The sequence below is a fragment of the Mustela nivalis genome, assembly GCF_964662115.1.
Source record: "Mustela nivalis genome assembly, chromosome: 17".
Classification (NCBI taxonomy): domain Eukaryota; kingdom Metazoa; phylum Chordata; class Mammalia; order Carnivora; family Mustelidae; genus Mustela; species Mustela nivalis.
The window spans coordinates 4,922,330-4,937,915 of record NC_139036.1 but is presented as its reverse complement, the minus strand read 5'-3'; the positions used below and the strand labels follow the sequence as shown (position 1 = coordinate 4,937,915).

The following is a 15,586-nucleotide window of genomic DNA, read 5'->3' as shown; positions in this document are numbered from 1 at the left end:
TGCCCCCTCCCTGTCGGAGCACTGCCAAGGGCCATGCTCGTGCTCTGGGCAGCCAGAGCCGGAGAGACAGGTCCTGACGGGGGAGCCCAGAGCCAGGCCCTCCACCCAGGGTGCCTTAGGGAGCCAGTTGCCAGGGCGACGAGTGAAACAGTTTATCCCGCTTTGATGTGGCTGGGTGGGCAGAGGAAGTGGGCAGGTTATCAAGCGTTCGGGCCGCCCCCTTCTTCCTGGCTCTACCCCAGTAGGCTGGCCCACCGCCTCTGGTCCCCGGTGCGGGTGGCAGGAAACCTCAGGTCAGCGCTGCCGGCTCCCGCCCACCACAGCCCTCTGGGCTTCAGCCCGCATGTTTGTTGGGTATTTACTCCAACCCCCGCGGGGCTGCGTAGACCACAAAACCTGCCGGCAAAGAGTGGATCTGTGATCGTGAGCGGCGACAGGGGGCATCCCCCATGAGTCTCAGGACGGTTTCCAAAGCACACACCGATGGCTTCTCCCCCAGACCACGGCCCTGTGAGCAGAGGGGAAAAAGCCATAGTCTTCCTATTTCATGCAGGAGAAAACAAGACTCAGAGAAGGTTCGCGTGTCTTGCCCATGCTCTGAAGTCGGGTGTGAGAGAAGGAACACGGGCCTTGGTAGGACCTATACTTTGTCACTTTCTGGCCGACGCCCTTGGACAAGTTACAGGAGCTCTCTGTCCAAAGCAGGACTGTCGTTGTTGGGGATGAGGCTGGTGCTGGCCCGGGCGTTGACCACGGGGAAGGGCTGGTCTCCCCCATCCTAGAACACCCTGTGGGGTTGTAGCTTATCCTCGTCTTCCAGAGGTTGAACCCGAAGACTAGACAGGTGAGCGGTTCGCCCATGCTCACAGAGCTGACAGGCTCTCCACCCCTGGAGCCTATGTCTGTTGGATCCCCAAAAGCCATATCCTTTGACTCCAGAAACCTACTCTCGCATTTGCATAAAGCTCTTTCTGCCCAGAGACATAAGCCAGGAGTTGTGTGTGACGGGAAAACCCGGGACTGTCCCAGCTGCCATTTCGCAAGCTCGTTCCTTCCCCGGGCAGTCTCAGCCACTTTTCCTTTCACTTGGTGCCTTCAATCCTTCAACCCTCTGCTGAAGCAGGTGCAAACCTAGATTCAGTCACTTTGGCCCTTGAGCTGGTGGCAGGTGAATTCTGAATAATCTTCTGTGGCCAGAAGCTTCTCTCAGGACGTTACTGACCAGAGGCATTTGCATTTCATGCTTTTTGGGGAGGGGGGGTGCCTCTGATTATGGAATAGAGGATGTAGAACCCTTGAAGGAAAGTCAGATGTCTCTGACTAGCGGATGGGGGTCTTCCTCAAAGAATGCTCCCACCCCAAATGCATAGGCCCACCTGTGCACCCCAAACCACGACCAATTCTCCCCCACTCCAGACACCGAGTGTCCCAAGACCCAGTGTGGTTCTGGCATCAACTACCCACATTTAACGCAGACCCCATGGGTTAAGAGCTCAGTCCCCTAGACCATCCCCATTTCAGATGCCAGTTGCAAACCCCACTTTGCTAAGAACGCAAAGTGAGGGAAGGACGCAGCTGGCAGGAGAAAATATTATAACTGAAATCCACTCCCTCCCTTTCAAAGTCTTAATTACAATTGGCCAAAAGTGGTCTGTCAGAAAAACAAAACAAAACATTTAAAAATTTGAGTATTTGATGTTATAACATCAATGAAAGATTTTTATGATTGAAAAACTGGGGTTAGGAGGGACGCAACATCACTGCTCTGGTGTACTTGTCAACGATTCTTGCCTCCCTCCAATCCTGGGATGACACGAAAAGCCCCAGATCAAGGGACGTTCTACCATAACCAATCAGGGTTCTTGAGTCTAGGTCACGGATGACCGGGACAGACTGAGGAAGCGTTCTAGGCGGAGGAGGCTAAGGAGAAATAAGTCCATGCAGTGTGGGACTCTGGACGGATAGGATCCTGGAACTGAAAGAGAACAGTAAGGCCATATATGTATTTCTTGTATTACGGAGTCACAGAAGGAGATGTAGGGAAAAGAGTGGGGGAGCCACTGTTTCAGAAATCACAGGGTAGGATGAATCAGAAATAAGCTGGCTGCCCATGACAGAAACCCCAGTATAACATTGGTGGAAACTCATAGGAGTTTATTTTTTTCTTATATTAAAAAAAAAAAATCCACTGGAAGGCAGTCCAGGGTTGGCACAGGAATCGCACAAACATTCTAGACCAGGCTTCTCCTTTCTTTCTGCTCCACCATGCTTAGCAGAAAGCCTCACCCTCAATGCCCTTTCATGGTCTAATAATGGCTGCAGGAGCTCCGGCCATCGTGACCCTATACCAGTTAACAGAAAGGAGGAAAGTGGGAGTTACAGAAAGGGGTCTTCCAGAACCCCCACCCAACCCCTGGAAGGCAGGTTGAGAAATGTGACCTATCGCTCAGTGCCCAGGGTCCCTTTGGTGAAGAAGGGGGTGGGTGCTGGGTGGATGCCCACAGGTCTTTGCTGTGTGTGGCCCATGAGGAAGAGTGGCCTAGCAGAGCGTGGACTGGTCCTTCAGGGTGACCTCAGGCAGGGCAGTGAAGGAGTGGGGGTGGAAGATCTCACTCCACTCCCCCAGGCCTGGTGGCTCTGCAGAGCTGGAGGCCATCCCATGGGGGGAAGGGTCAGGAGAAGACTGCGCAACTGAAGTTCGCAGGACAGCATTTCACTGACGGGCTTGCAGGGAGCCCTGAGGGGAGCTTGCCTCTGTCATGAATGCAAGTGGCCACCAGGTGGCGTCCCACGTCCCCATAGCCATAGCCCGTTTCAGGGACTTTCCTATTACATGAACTTCTAAACATGTGACAATTACGTCAGAGAAACAACACGCAAAAGGCCCCCAAGTCAAAGCAATTAGGTCCTAAATGAGAACAGCACAAACTGGTCATTTTTATTTTTTGCAGTTGACCGGACAAAAATCATGGCCTTTCTGTTTGCAGCTGCCTCTGATCCCTGCTGGTTGGGGCTTTGTACTTTTCAGAGGGGCTCGCCTTCCTGCTCCCCGCCCACACCCATTCTAGGGCAGCCTTGCCCCCTGACAGGGACCCCTACCTGCCCTCCGAACCCCAGCCCCTGCTTCTGGAGCTCTTGCTGGTGGAGAGGACCAAGGGTGCTTGAATCTCCCCGTGGTGGGCACACAACCATGTCCTTCCTGTGGACAGTCTGTTCTGCAGCCACGGGCCTGGGTCAGGCTGCAGGAGCAAGGGTGAGACGTTGGCTAGTTTGGTGCTGGGGCAGAGGCAGGGCTCAGCCTGGGAGGACAGCAGCAGGGAGGCTGAGCTGCCCTGAGAGCCCCTGGGAAGCTGGGCAGAGGTGTGGAGGGCCAGAGGAGACTGAGCTGGGGGCCCCCACACCCTCGGGGGAGCCCCTGCACCTCGAGAGGGCCAGGGAACCCCTGGGCCGCTGCAGACCACCCACCTTGAAGCCTTGGGTGACGCACCCATCGTCTGTGAGGAGCCAAGCTGCGTGGGACCTGAGCATCATTCCAGGGGCACGGGGGGAGCTTTGCAGGCCGGTGTGGGGCCACCACAAGGCCATGACTGCTGGAGAAGCAGGTCAACCGACCAACTCTCCTTTGTTCTGGCTACAGGAATCACCTACCAGCGGCTGGTGAGGGCCGAGCAGGGCCTGCCCATTAGAAGTCACCGCAGCTCTACTGTGTGAGTGTTCTGGGGCGGGGTTCCCCCATCCCCACCCCCACACCATCCTCCCTCTTGGCCCCATGCATCTGGCTTTCCCTCCATCCCTGCACCACCTCCCCCTCCGACCCCCCAGCCCCTGGGAAACAGTCTTTGAGAGGACCAGGAACACCTGGGAATCATGGGTGATTCTTTGTACATAAGGTCGTTTCTCTGGGCTGAGGCGTTTTCCTCCCAGTTCTAAATGGCTCCAAGGCTTTAAAAAATGAAACAAACATTAAAAGCCACCTGCACCGATCATGCCAGGTCCCGGGCACACATGACCTTGCTTTGCCACCACTTTTCAGATGGGGAAACTGGAGGTCAGAGAGACCAAGTGTGACTTCCTGAAGGTCACACAGCTCGTAAGTGTCTGAGCTGGGATTGAAGCCTCAGTCTTACTCAAAGGCCCATGTGCTTTCTATAGCATCTTTCTCCCTATTACTAAAACAGCATTTTCCAAACCTTTTTTGATGAGGACCTACAGTTAAAAAAAAAAAAAAGCATTTTGCTTTATTTTTATTTTTTAAAGTAATCTCTTCGTGCAAGTTCTATGGGGCTCGAACTCATGACCCCGAGACCAAGAGTGGCATGCTCCACCAACGGAGCCAGGCAGGTGCCCCTAAATGATGCATTTTATATGAAAGCCTACTGTACACACACACACACACACACACACACATGCATGCGCACACAGAACTGAAATGAGCTTTAGGTAAGAACACGCGTGCAGAGAAAGCGTGCAAGGGGAGGGCATATGCCCGGCGGGTGGCATCTTGCCCTCACATCTGCGTGGAAGGAGTGAGTGAGCACTCAGTTGAAGGAGAGTGGCTCAGGCAGAGACAGCTTGTGCAAGCCTGTCCCCTTTTCCTGACGAATGGAGGGATCAGCACTAGTTCCGCCCCCCTCCCCCCGGAAGGATGGGGACTGACAGAGCCCAGTCCTGTCGGTGGGAAGCGGGGGGCTCCGACCCGGGGCAGCCATCCGCAGGGATGGGCGGGAAGGCCACCTTCACGCTCCTTCTCTGCACGGAGCCTGTGAGAGAGAGGGGGGAACAGTTCCAGCAGCTCCCACCGCAGTCTCTACAGCAGGGCTTTTGCGCTGTCTCGAGCGCTTCACGAAAACACAGCGATGGAGGGCGGATGACGGAGGGCGAAGTGAGAACAGACGTGTGTGCTTAACTGCTAGCTGGGCCGTCCACACCTTGGGGGGTTCCCGATTCTGTTCACATTTGGTCTGTCTGAAGTTTTCCATGATGAACAGCATGTCAAGGCTGGCCCGGAGAGGGAGCGCAGGGTCTGGGGAGAAGGCGGGCTGGGCACCAACTCCACTCCCAGCCTCGTGCAGGCAAGCTGGGGCCAGCTAAAAAAGGGGGGGTCGCCTGTGAGCTGCAGACTCACAGGCAGCCTTGACCCCTAGCCTGAACTTACAGGGCAGCTTGCACGCCCGCGTGTGGCTGCCCCGTTCCCTCCCCCCTGCAAAATGAGCCCCGGGCCCCAAGTCCCCTCCCCAAGTCCCTAGAGGCCTCCTTCGTCCGTCCCAACGACCTGTCAGAAAGATGCTGATATAAAAATTAAGGTGAAATTTCTTTTGGAAAAATGAAGTCTCATGCTCAGGAGGTCCCTGGAAAACACTCAAGTAGACTGCAAGCTGTGCTCTTCGAACTGGGAGCCCTGAGCCAGCCCGCTGCCTCTCCCCTGGGCTTGGCCTCTACCTGTGGAGGCCCCCCGTGGGCTGAGCAGCTCCTCTGGGTGCCCCGTGTGAGTGAGGGGTGCGGCAGTGCTGTCCCCGCCCCCACCCCAGAGCCCATCCTCTGTGCCCCCAGCACCGTGCTGTTGCTGAACCCGGTGGAGGTACAGGCGGAGTTCCTCGCTGTGGCAAACAAGTTGAGCACGCCCGGGCACTCGCCCCACAGCGCCTACACCACCCTGCTCCTGCACGCCTTCCAGGCCACCTTTGGGGCCCACTGTGACCTCCCGGGGCTGCACGGCCAGCTGCAGGTACGTGCTAGCGGCCCCAGGGCCTTAGCATCACCCTGACCGACGTGGCTGGGCAATGGCTGGCAGACTGGCCATGCTGAGAGATTTCTGTGATGCTGGGTCCCCACAGAGGTGCCAACAGAGGTGGCTGGCAGCCCAGGCAGGGGACTGGGCACGAGCTTCTGAGGACGGGGTGGGCTGGGAATAGGCTGTAGAGGGAAGCTGGGAGACCTGACTTCTAGGCCTAGCGCTGTGATGGGTTAGCCATGCTGCCCTCATGTGTCCTCCCCTCTCTGGGCCTTTCTCTCATGACCACTTCCTGAGAAGGGGACCCCGGGGAGGTGGGTGCCAAGGCTGGGGAGGAGAGGGACCACAGTCACCATCAGAGAGAACCTAGGGGCTCGAGGAGTCGGGCAGCTGAGCCCTGGTTTGGGAGCAGGCCTGTCTTGTCCTGTGGTTTCAGTCCAAGAGCCTGGCCGAGCTTGAAGACATCTTCACGGAGACCGCGGAGGCCCAGGAGCTAGCTTCTGGCATCGGGGACGCAGTCGAGGCCAGGCAGTGGCTCCGGGCCAGGCTGCAGGCAGTGGGAGAGAAAGCTGGCTTCCCCAGCGTCTTAGGTGAGGCTCTTGGGAGAGCGCAGCGTGTTTTTTCCCGGGGGGGGGGGGTGAGCAGCCCCAGGGACCAGTGGCTCTGCCCCACACAGCCTGGGGGGGGGGACCCAGCCGTCATGCGGGCACCCCACCATCCCAAGGTGGGAAAGAGTGCTGACTGGCCTCTGCCCGGCGCTAATCTCTTCTCTTCCACGAGCTCCTTGCAGCCCTCACCTCCCATCCCCTCCTCTTGCAGATACTGCCAAACCTGGTCAGCTCCGGACCATCCCCATCCCTGTCGCCAGGTGTCACACGTACAGCTGGAACCAGGATAGCTTTGGTGAGCGGCCCAGCTGGTGCCCTCGAGGTGCCCACCCCCCAACACCCCCCTTCCCAGTTGCTTCCCGTCCTGCCACCTGCCACGGGCCCAGTCACCCAGGCAGGCTCTAAGCAGAACAAGGGCTGGGGCTCTCAGCTCACCCTCCTCCCACCCTCTCCTCCTCCTCCTCCTTCTCCTCCTGCCCCTCCCCCTCCTCCTCCAGCCGGTCTGTCTGAGCCTGTGGTCCCTCCCGAGGGCACTCAAGAGGGGTTTCAAGGACCCAGACACCCAGACGGTGCCTCCCCTGGCTTCCCCGCAGACATCCTGCAGGAAATCCTGCTCAAGGAACAGGAACTGCTACAGCCAGGGATCCTGGGCGACGATGAGCAGGAGGAGGAGGAAGAGGAGGAGGAGGAGGACTTGGAAACGGACGGGCATGGTGCTCAGAGGGATTCCCTGCTCTCCACCAGCTCCTCCGTCTTCCACGACTCCACCCTGTCCCTTGCCTCGTCCCAGGCCTCAGGGCCCACCCTGTCCCGCCAGCTGCTGACCTCCTTCGTCTCCGGCCTCTCGGACGCCGTGGACAGCGGTTACGTGGAGGACAGCGAGGAGAGCTGCTCCGAGCTGCCCAAGAGGCCGGGCAGCCAGGAGCGCCGCGGCCACCGCAGGCCCGGGCACAAGTTCAACCGGATCTATAAACTCTTCAAGAGCACCGGCCAGCTGGTGCTGCGGAGGGACTCCCGGGGCCTGGAGGGGGGCTCGGACTCGGGCCTGCCACTGCGGCGGGCAGGGAGCCTCTGCAGCCCCCTGGACGGCCCGGCACCGCCTCTCGCGCGGGCCCAGCGCTCCCGCTCGCTGCCGCAGCCCAAGCTCAGTGCGCAGCTGCCCACCTGGCTCCTGGCCCCCGCCTCGCGCCACCAGCGCCGCCGCCCCTTCCTGAGCGGGGACGAGGACCCCAAGGCGTCCACGCTCCGCGTCGTGGTCTTCGGCTCGGATCGGATTTCGGGGAAGGTGGCTCGGGCCTACAGCAACCTGCGGTAGGAGCCAGACCTGGGGTTGCGGGGTGGAGACGGGGCTCGCCCTGCCCTGGGTGGGGGGGCGGGTGGCGGGCTGAGGTCCGAGCGGGACGGCTCTCTCCTGGCCTCCTCCTCACCAGGCAGCTGGAGAACAACCGCCCGCTCCTCACACGGTTCTTCAAGCTCCAGTTCTTCTACGTGCCCGTGAAGCGAGGCCATGGGGCCAGCGCCTGCCCTGCCCCTTCCAGCCAGACGCCCCCACTCCCCACAGACTCCCCGAAGCACCCCAGCCCTGCGGTAGGTCCCGACCGCAGCGGAGAGGGGGGCGTCCTCACCTGGTTGAAGCCCTTCCTGGACTTGGGGTTCTGTCCCACGTGCCGTGGGAGCGCAGAGCAGGCCCCCGCGGGCCCCTGGAAGGGATGAGAAGTCGCCACCGGGAGCAGTCACCGCCGCTAGGGGGCGCCTCCTCCTGTTGGAGCCTCGCTGGGAGGCGGGGGGCATCCCTGCCCTGCACGTGGTGGTGGCACTTCGCTGCGTGACACTGGCTAAAACTTCTCAGACTCCTCTCAGGGCGGGGAGGGGCTCTGACAGGGGCTGCAGATGCCGTCGGGGGCGGCTGGCTGGAATGACTCCCGCCCCCTTGTCCCAGGAGCTGGAGAGCACCAATGACATCTCCCACTACCTCGGCATGCTCGACCCCTGGTATGAGCGCAACGTGCTGGGCCTCATGCACCTGCCCCCCGAAGTCCTGTGCCAGGTAAGCAGCCCCCGTGGGGCGCGAGGGGGCACCTGCTTCAGTCACACGGGGCCGCTCGGAGGCCCTGGTTTTGGGGGGACCCGCCCTGAGGCCTCCAGGGCAGCCCAGGGTGAGAAGCGCGACTGAGCCCAAACTGAGGGCAGTTGAGGGCAGAGACAGGGTGGGTCCCAGAAGGGTCCTGGGGTCATTCAGCTTCAGCCTCCTGCCTCATCTCCCGGCTTTGTCCAGCTCCCTGGGGGGCTCTGGTGTCAGGTGAGGGGGCTCCGGAGGCTGGGCTGTGGGCTGTCCCCCCGCCATTCTGTGTCCCTTTGATCACACCCTGGCTTCCCTGGCTCTGTCTGCCTCCATCTCTGTATGGATGCGCATGTCCATCTCTCTTCCCCTCGCGTCCCCTTGCTCCCTGGCTCCCCTGACCAGGCCCCGCCACGCCCCCCCTCCCCCCAGCAGCAGTCTCTTAAAGCGGAATCCCAGCCCCTGGAGGGCTCCTCGGCCCAGCTGCCCATCCTGGCGGACATGCTGCTCTATTACTGTCGCTTCGCCGCCCGGCCGGTACTGCTACAGGTCTACCAGACAGAGGTGAGGACACCCCTGCTGCGGGCAACCTCCCCACCCTGACCCCTGCAGCCAACCGCCTCATGCTGCAGCAGCCCCTGGGTGTGGGGGCACCTGGGAGGGCCCCACTGATGCCCGTCCATGCCCTCTGCAGCTGACCTTTATCACGGGGGAGAAGATGACCGAGATCTTCATCCACTCCCTGGAGCTGGGTCACTCTGCCGCCATGCGTGCCATCAAGGCTTCGGGTGGGTGATCCTGAGCCCCGGGGGACATGGGCCTCGGAAGGTAGGGGCCTTGCGGTCTGGGAGGGCTACTGGAAACAAGAGGAAGTGAAGGTCTGTCCATGTGCCACAGGTCCTGGCAGCAAGCGTCTGGGCATTGATGGGGACCGCGAGGCCGTCCCTCTAACACTACAGATTATTTATAGCAAGGTGAGGCCACTGCTGGGGCTGGGTTCCTGGGGGTCCTGCTCCTGACCCTTCCTCACCCAGAGTCAGCCCCCCTACATCCTCAGGCCCTCGTTTTTCAGCTGGGAGGCCGCAGCCATCTCCCATGGACAGAAGGGGGAGGGAGTGGACATCCTTCTCTCCTTTGGTCTCCAAAGCCACCCCCCCCACACAACGAATGTGCTCTCCCCCAAACCGCATGTACTCAGCAGATCCCATGAAGTGTTAGGGCCTGGCTGCGCGGCTGAGGATGGGAGGGCAAGGGTGCGGGGTCCAGACGCACAGCGAGGGAGAGCCTAGCGACCACAGGCTGGCATGCCTGGCTGGGTGCATGGGAGCTGTCTGAAGGGAGCGAGAGGATTTGGGGGCAAGGGTGGGCCTGGGTGCTGTGAGCTCTTGTGCCTCTGATCCCTGGACGAGGCCAGCCACCTAACACTCCTCGCTGGAGCCATCGAGGTCCATATGGGGGTCAGGGATCAGGAGTCAGGGGTCTCTTGGTGCCGAAGCGAGCAGGTGAGAGCTTCCCCAGGGGAGCACAGACTCCCTGTGGTTGGGGGTCTTGGGGGCCTCTGGCTGAGAGGGCCTGGCTTGGCTGCGTTTCCAGGGGGCCATCAGTGGCCGAAGCCGCTGGAGTAACATGGAGAAGGTGTGTACCTCGGTTAATCTCAGCAAGGCCTGCAGGAAGCAGGAGGAGCTAGGTGAGTGGTGGCAGGGTGCGCGTGGCAGGGCGCTGTCTACAGCGGGGAGGGGCCCTGAGCCTGGCCTGAGCTGCCCCTGCCCCTCAGACTCCAGCATGGAGGCCCTGACGCTAAACCTGACGGAGGTGGTGAAAAGGCAGAACCCCAAGTCCAAGAAGGGCTTCAACCAGGTGAGGACGCCCCTGCTTTCCGCTGCGGTCCCTTCGGGAGACCCTGGCGCAGGAGGATGCGGGGTGCTTCCATGGTCAAGAGTCCTGTGCACGGATGTGTCTCACCGTGGGGCCCTGGGCCTTCTCCTGGGGCAGTCGGGGAGGGACAGGGCCGGAGAGGAGGCAGGGCCACAGGGAGGCTGGGGACCTTGGCCCAGGTTAGCTGTCAGCCCCGCAAAGCTGCTGTGGGGATGACCATGGCCGGCGGTTCGGGAGCAGTGATTGGGGGCTTACGGGGGCTTTGCTTCCAGATTAGCACGTCACAGATCAAAGTGGACAAGGTGCAGATCATCGGCTCCAACTGCTGCCCCTTCGCTGTGTGCCTGGACCAGGATGAGAGGAAGATCCTGCAGAGTGTGGTCCGGTAGGAAGGGGGGAGCCCAGGGAAGGGGTGTAGGACCCTGGAAGGAGCTGCAGGGGTGAGGCGGGTGGGGAGCCTTCCCTTACTCCCACCTGTCCTGCAGGTGTGAGGTCTCCCCGTGCTACAAGCCGGAGAAGAGCAGCCTCCACGCCCAACCCCAGCGGTCCCCTGACCTGCCGTCCCAGGCCGCACCGGACCTCTGCTCCCTCCTCTGCCTGCCCATCATGACCTTCAGCGGAGCTCTGCCCTAGTGGGACCCTCACAACCCAGGACAGGAAGCCCGGAGCAGGCAGCATCCACCGAGGCCCTCCCCACAGTGGCCGGTCTCGCTCCCTATGGAGAACTGGATGGCCCCCTGTGCGATCAGGCCCTGCTGTGGGCCTTGCGGCGGACAGCGGGCAGGGGGTTGATGGTTTCTGGGCCCTCTGGGCTGTGGCCAGCTACACTGCCCCTCCGATTCCTCACGGTAGAGAGGAGGGGGATGGATGAGCTGACCCCAGAGGCCCTGGCCATTGGTGTGGTCTAGGACCCTTTCTAGAAAGATCTGAGGTTCTGGTGCTCCGTGGTGTGGTTTAGGCCTCCTCTCCCAACCCTCGGCTGGGCCCCCCTCCTTAGTTTGTCAAAGTGTTGGAAACACTTTGTATCTGGAGTTCAGTCCCCTCTACTCTGGGATTCAGGTGGTAGAAACAAGGTTAGGGGCTTCTTCTCAGACTTTCAGTAGCACCCCTCCCCCCATCTCTCTCTCTGCCTCACAAGTTCCCTGGGTCTTCTGGGAAAACAGCACTAATGCTTTACCTGTGTACGCTCAGCCCCGGGAGCCCCTTTCTGGCTCGGAGGGCCTTGGGTTCTACAGCAGTCCGGTTACCTGCTAGCTTCTCCGAGCCTCCATGTCCTCAGCACTAAGACCTTCAGGGGCCTAAAAAGAAATTGCCCGCCAAGTGCCTGGCCCAGTGGCCCGCTCATAGCCGGTGCTCAGTACGGATGAGCGACCTCACCCTTAAGGGCCAAGTCTCCCCCACCCCCCCACCTGGCACTGGGACACCGTCACGGGCTCTGGGATGCCCTTCGCTCCCCTTTGAGGCAGGACCGAGACTGCGGGGGTGAGGAGTGGTTAGGTTCACCCTCGGACGGAGGAATGGCCTTGGCGAGGGTAAGAGGATGGTTGCACGGGAGCCCCCGCAGTCCTCGCTGACTTCTCTCCTGGGTTGGGCCCCATGACCCCCGCTCCCACGTCAGGCCTTAGCCTGGGGTGTATGGAGACTTCCAGTCCCCAAATCCACGGGCCCCATTCTGGCACCTGGGCGGGATCCCAGAGGGGTCGAGGGAGAGCCTGGCCTCCAGGTGCTTTGTGCCTGGCTGGGGGGAATGGGTCATGGGACATGAGAGCCAAAAACATAAAAGTTGTCGTGTCTGAGTGGTTTGGAAGCTGGAAGCATATGTGGGCTAGGGCAGTGGGGGGGGCGGGCAGGGCCGAGGACGGGATTTGGACGGGACAGGTGGCGAAAGGAGCCATGGGAGAGGACCGCATCCCTCCCAGAGACCCTCCATCCCCTCCTTCTCCTGCTTCACCTGGCTCCAAAGGTCCGGGCTTACAGGAGCCCCCAAACCCCAACCCAGACTACTCACCACCAGAGAGCAGTGACCGGAGCCGGCTCTGCTCTGCGTCACCACCCCCCGCCCGGTCCTCACCACCTATACTTGCTCTGGGCTCCGAGAGCGGCCAGCCATAGACTTTGCAATGTATTCTGTTGTGTGAACAGGTTACTACAGGATAAAGCGATACCCATGAATAAATGAATAGAATTTAATATTATTTTCAAAAAAAAAACTTGATTCTTCTCCTATTTCTTGACCCCCTCCCCCGGTTATTTTGCTGCATGACGAGTAACTGCTAGTTGCTTCGTTAACATAAACCCGGTCACAAGCCGGAGCAGCAGCAATCAGATTCTTGGGGGATTGTTCTGTTTATCTTTTTGTGAATTTTCCTCTCTATGGGAAATGTATTTGTGCTGGGATTTTCTCTGACGCTACTCCACCGAAGCCTCATCCCGTTGCCGAGAGGAAGGGAAGGGAACTCATTGTCGGCCCTCTGGACGGGGGCTGTCCTTAAACTTGGCTCACAGGGAAGGAGAGAAGAGCCGTGAAGATGGGAAGGATGTTGGAACAGACCTGTGACTTGCGAGAAGCAGGTCAGCATCCTAGCGTGCCTAGGAGTTCAGCTTTGAACTAGGCATGGAGGAAGAAGGAGCCATGAGATGCGCTCTCTGCACCAGCTAGCGATTGCCAACAATAAAGCACACCGGACACCCGGTGGGTGAAAACCGTGATCCCTTACTCTTGCTTGTGTGTCTGCAGGACCTCCAGGGATCACTCCGTCTAGGTGGGGCTCAGAGCAGCTTGGTTCCAAGCTGCAGGTTGGTCTCAAAGGCACCTCGGGCCGCCACGGTAGCATGAGAGAGGCGTGGTAGGGCCTGGAACTGGTGGGGTGCCTCTTCCGTCAAAATTGCACCGACCCAAATCAAGGAAGCACAACGACCCACAGATTTAATAAACTCAGCAAATCTCACACAGGAGAAAAACAAAATCACACTTTCACTTCTATTGGTCTTCCCCAAATCCCATATCCACAGTCGGATCATGAGGGAAGTGTCAGACAAATCCAGACTGCAGGACATTCTGTGAGATAATCTGACTAGTACTCCTCCAGGAAGTCAGTGGCATGAAAAACAAGGAAGGGCTGAGAAACTCAAAAGCCAAGGAGGCAAGAAACTTGAAAACTAAATGCAACGTCGTACCCTGGACTGGATCCTAAAACCGAAAGAAGATATTAATGGAAAAGCTGGTGAAATCCCTATAAAGTCTGGAGTTTCGTTTTTTAACACATACACACACATACACACACACACACCTCATTGTTAGACTCCTGGGAGAAAAAAAGATAATGAGAATATCTTAAAAACAGCCAAAGGAGGGGGGGAATATAACCTTCAAAATATAACCTTCAAAAGATCAATAATTAAACTGAGACCTCCCTTCTCAACAGAAACATTGGAAGTCAGAAAACAATGAAATGACATCTTTAAAGTGCTGGAAAAAATTCAGTCTAGAATTGTCCAGTGATTTTTTTTTTTTAATACGCTGCTCACAAGAGACACTCTTTAACTAGAAGAACACAGAAAGTCTGAGAACAGAAGAAGCAAAAGGCAGTACCATGCAAACCTGACACAAACAGCTGGTGGCATTATGCTAATATCAAAGATTTTAAAGTAAGAATAAATAAAAGAAGCACGTTTTATAAATATTAAAGAGCCAATCCAACAAAAACATATCACCATCATAAATCTATATGCATGCAATAACACGCCTTCAAACTATAAAGTAAAAACTGACAGAATTAAGGTCTCCACGACCTTAAGGAAGGGCTTTATTTTCCTCAGTAGCTGACAGAATAAATAGGCAAAAAAGTAACAGAGATATAGAGGATCTGGACAATACAATTAACACATTTGATCTCATGCAAACAGAACGCTGCTCAGCCACAAAATTCACATTATCTCAAGTACAACTAGAATTATCAAATTTCAAATGACTGTCATCAAAGGGAGTATATTCATCTCAAAAAGACTGAGGAAGAAAGGTATAAATCCTAAAGGACGGAGGAGGAAGGACAGAAGGGTAAGAGTGGAAATCTATGAATTAGACAACCAGTGTCCTAGGAGATAAGTACAAATTATCAATATCAATATCATGCATGGGAAAAAGGACATCTCTGCAGATCCTATGTACACAAAATACAACAAAAGGATATTATAAATTCGCCAAAGAATCTGGCAATTTGGGTAAGATGGAGAAGTTTCGCGGAAATAGAATTTGTGAAAGAAAAGGATTTCCTGGATAAGCAAATATATATTCAAGAAATGGAGACTATTTTCTTAACTACACTGGCAGCTAGTGGTTCTTTTTGCTGCCCCCCATACTTCCATGAATTTCAGGGTATCATGGAGTTGGAACCATAGTGACTACCCCTTTCAGATTGGCTCACCCACTGAGCAGTGTGTATTTAATGTTCCTCCTTGTCTTTGCACGGCCTCACAGCTCCTTTCTTTTTGTTGCTGAATAATATCCCGTTTTACTGATGTGCCCGGTTTGCTTCTTCACTCGCAGACTGAGGACATCTTGGTCGATACCAGTTTTTGGCAATTATGAATAAAGCTGATATAAACATTCATGGCTGGTTTTTGTGCCGACATATATTTTCAGCTTGTCTGAGTAAATACCAAGGAGCACCATTGTTCCATCATATGTATATTTAGTTAAGAGAGAGAGAGAAAAAAAAGCCAAGCTCTTCTGAAGTGACTGTGCAACTTTTTCATTCTTATCAAATGAATGAGAGTCCCTGTGGCTCCAATATCCTCATCAGCATTTGGTGGCATCATGGTTTTTTGGATTTTATCTATTCTAATGGGTATGTAGTGATGATATCTCATTGCTGTTTTGATTTGCAAGTGCCTAGTAACTGCAAGGTTTGAGTACCTTTTCATGTGTTTTTCATGTGAATATCTTCTTTGGTGAGATATCTCTTCAGATCTTTTGCCCATTTTTAAATTGGGTTGTTTGTTTTCTTACTATTGAATTCTCAGAGCTCTTTGTATATTCTGGTTACCAGTCTTTTATCAGATACGTGTTTGACAAATATTTTCTCCTAACCTCTGGCTTGTCTTTTCATTCATCTTAACAGTGATGCCTTTTTCAGAGCAAATGGTCTTAGTTTTAATGACGTCCAATTTATTGATTTGTTCTCCTCTGGACAGTCTGGAGCTTCCTCTATCTGGTCTTTATGTGACAGGTGCACTGGTCTGTCATCATCCTCAGACCTTTCCCTGAGGTCCCTGACATCCAAGTCGTGCCACCTCCAGGGGACCAGCTCTCCC

The 15,586-nt window shown here is 56.8% G+C and overlaps 1 protein-coding gene across 4 annotated transcripts in view; it reads left to right on the top strand.

Moving 5' to 3' along the window:
* Positions 1-14,883, top strand: part of PIK3R5 (phosphoinositide-3-kinase regulatory subunit 5) — a 64,482-nt gene extending 49,599 nt beyond the window's left edge. For 2 of the 4 annotated variants that reach the window (XM_082708208.1, XM_082708210.1), the window contains 14 exons: positions 3,638-3,707; positions 5,551-5,725; positions 6,168-6,321; positions 6,551-6,634; positions 6,933-7,650; positions 7,770-7,926; positions 8,279-8,386; positions 8,834-8,962; positions 9,093-9,186; positions 9,296-9,372; positions 9,992-10,085; positions 10,173-10,255; positions 10,546-10,658; positions 10,759-14,883. In XM_082708208.1, the coding sequence (XP_082564334.1) occupies positions 3,638-3,707; positions 5,551-5,725; positions 6,168-6,321; positions 6,551-6,634; positions 6,933-7,650; positions 7,770-7,926; positions 8,279-8,386; positions 8,834-8,962; positions 9,093-9,186; positions 9,296-9,372; positions 9,992-10,085; positions 10,173-10,255; positions 10,546-10,658; positions 10,759-10,906 (2,204 nt within the window). In that variant the 3' untranslated portion in view covers positions 10,907-14,883. Of the gene's footprint in view, positions 1-3,637; positions 3,708-5,550; positions 5,726-6,167; positions 6,322-6,550; positions 6,635-6,932; positions 7,651-7,769; positions 7,927-8,278; positions 8,387-8,830; positions 8,963-9,092; positions 9,187-9,295; positions 9,373-9,991; positions 10,086-10,172; positions 10,256-10,545; positions 10,659-10,758 lie in introns of all 4 variants that reach the window. The other 2 variants (XM_082708207.1, XM_082708209.1) reach the window with 1 other exon arrangement.
* Positions 14,884-15,586: the final 703 nt, after the last annotated feature.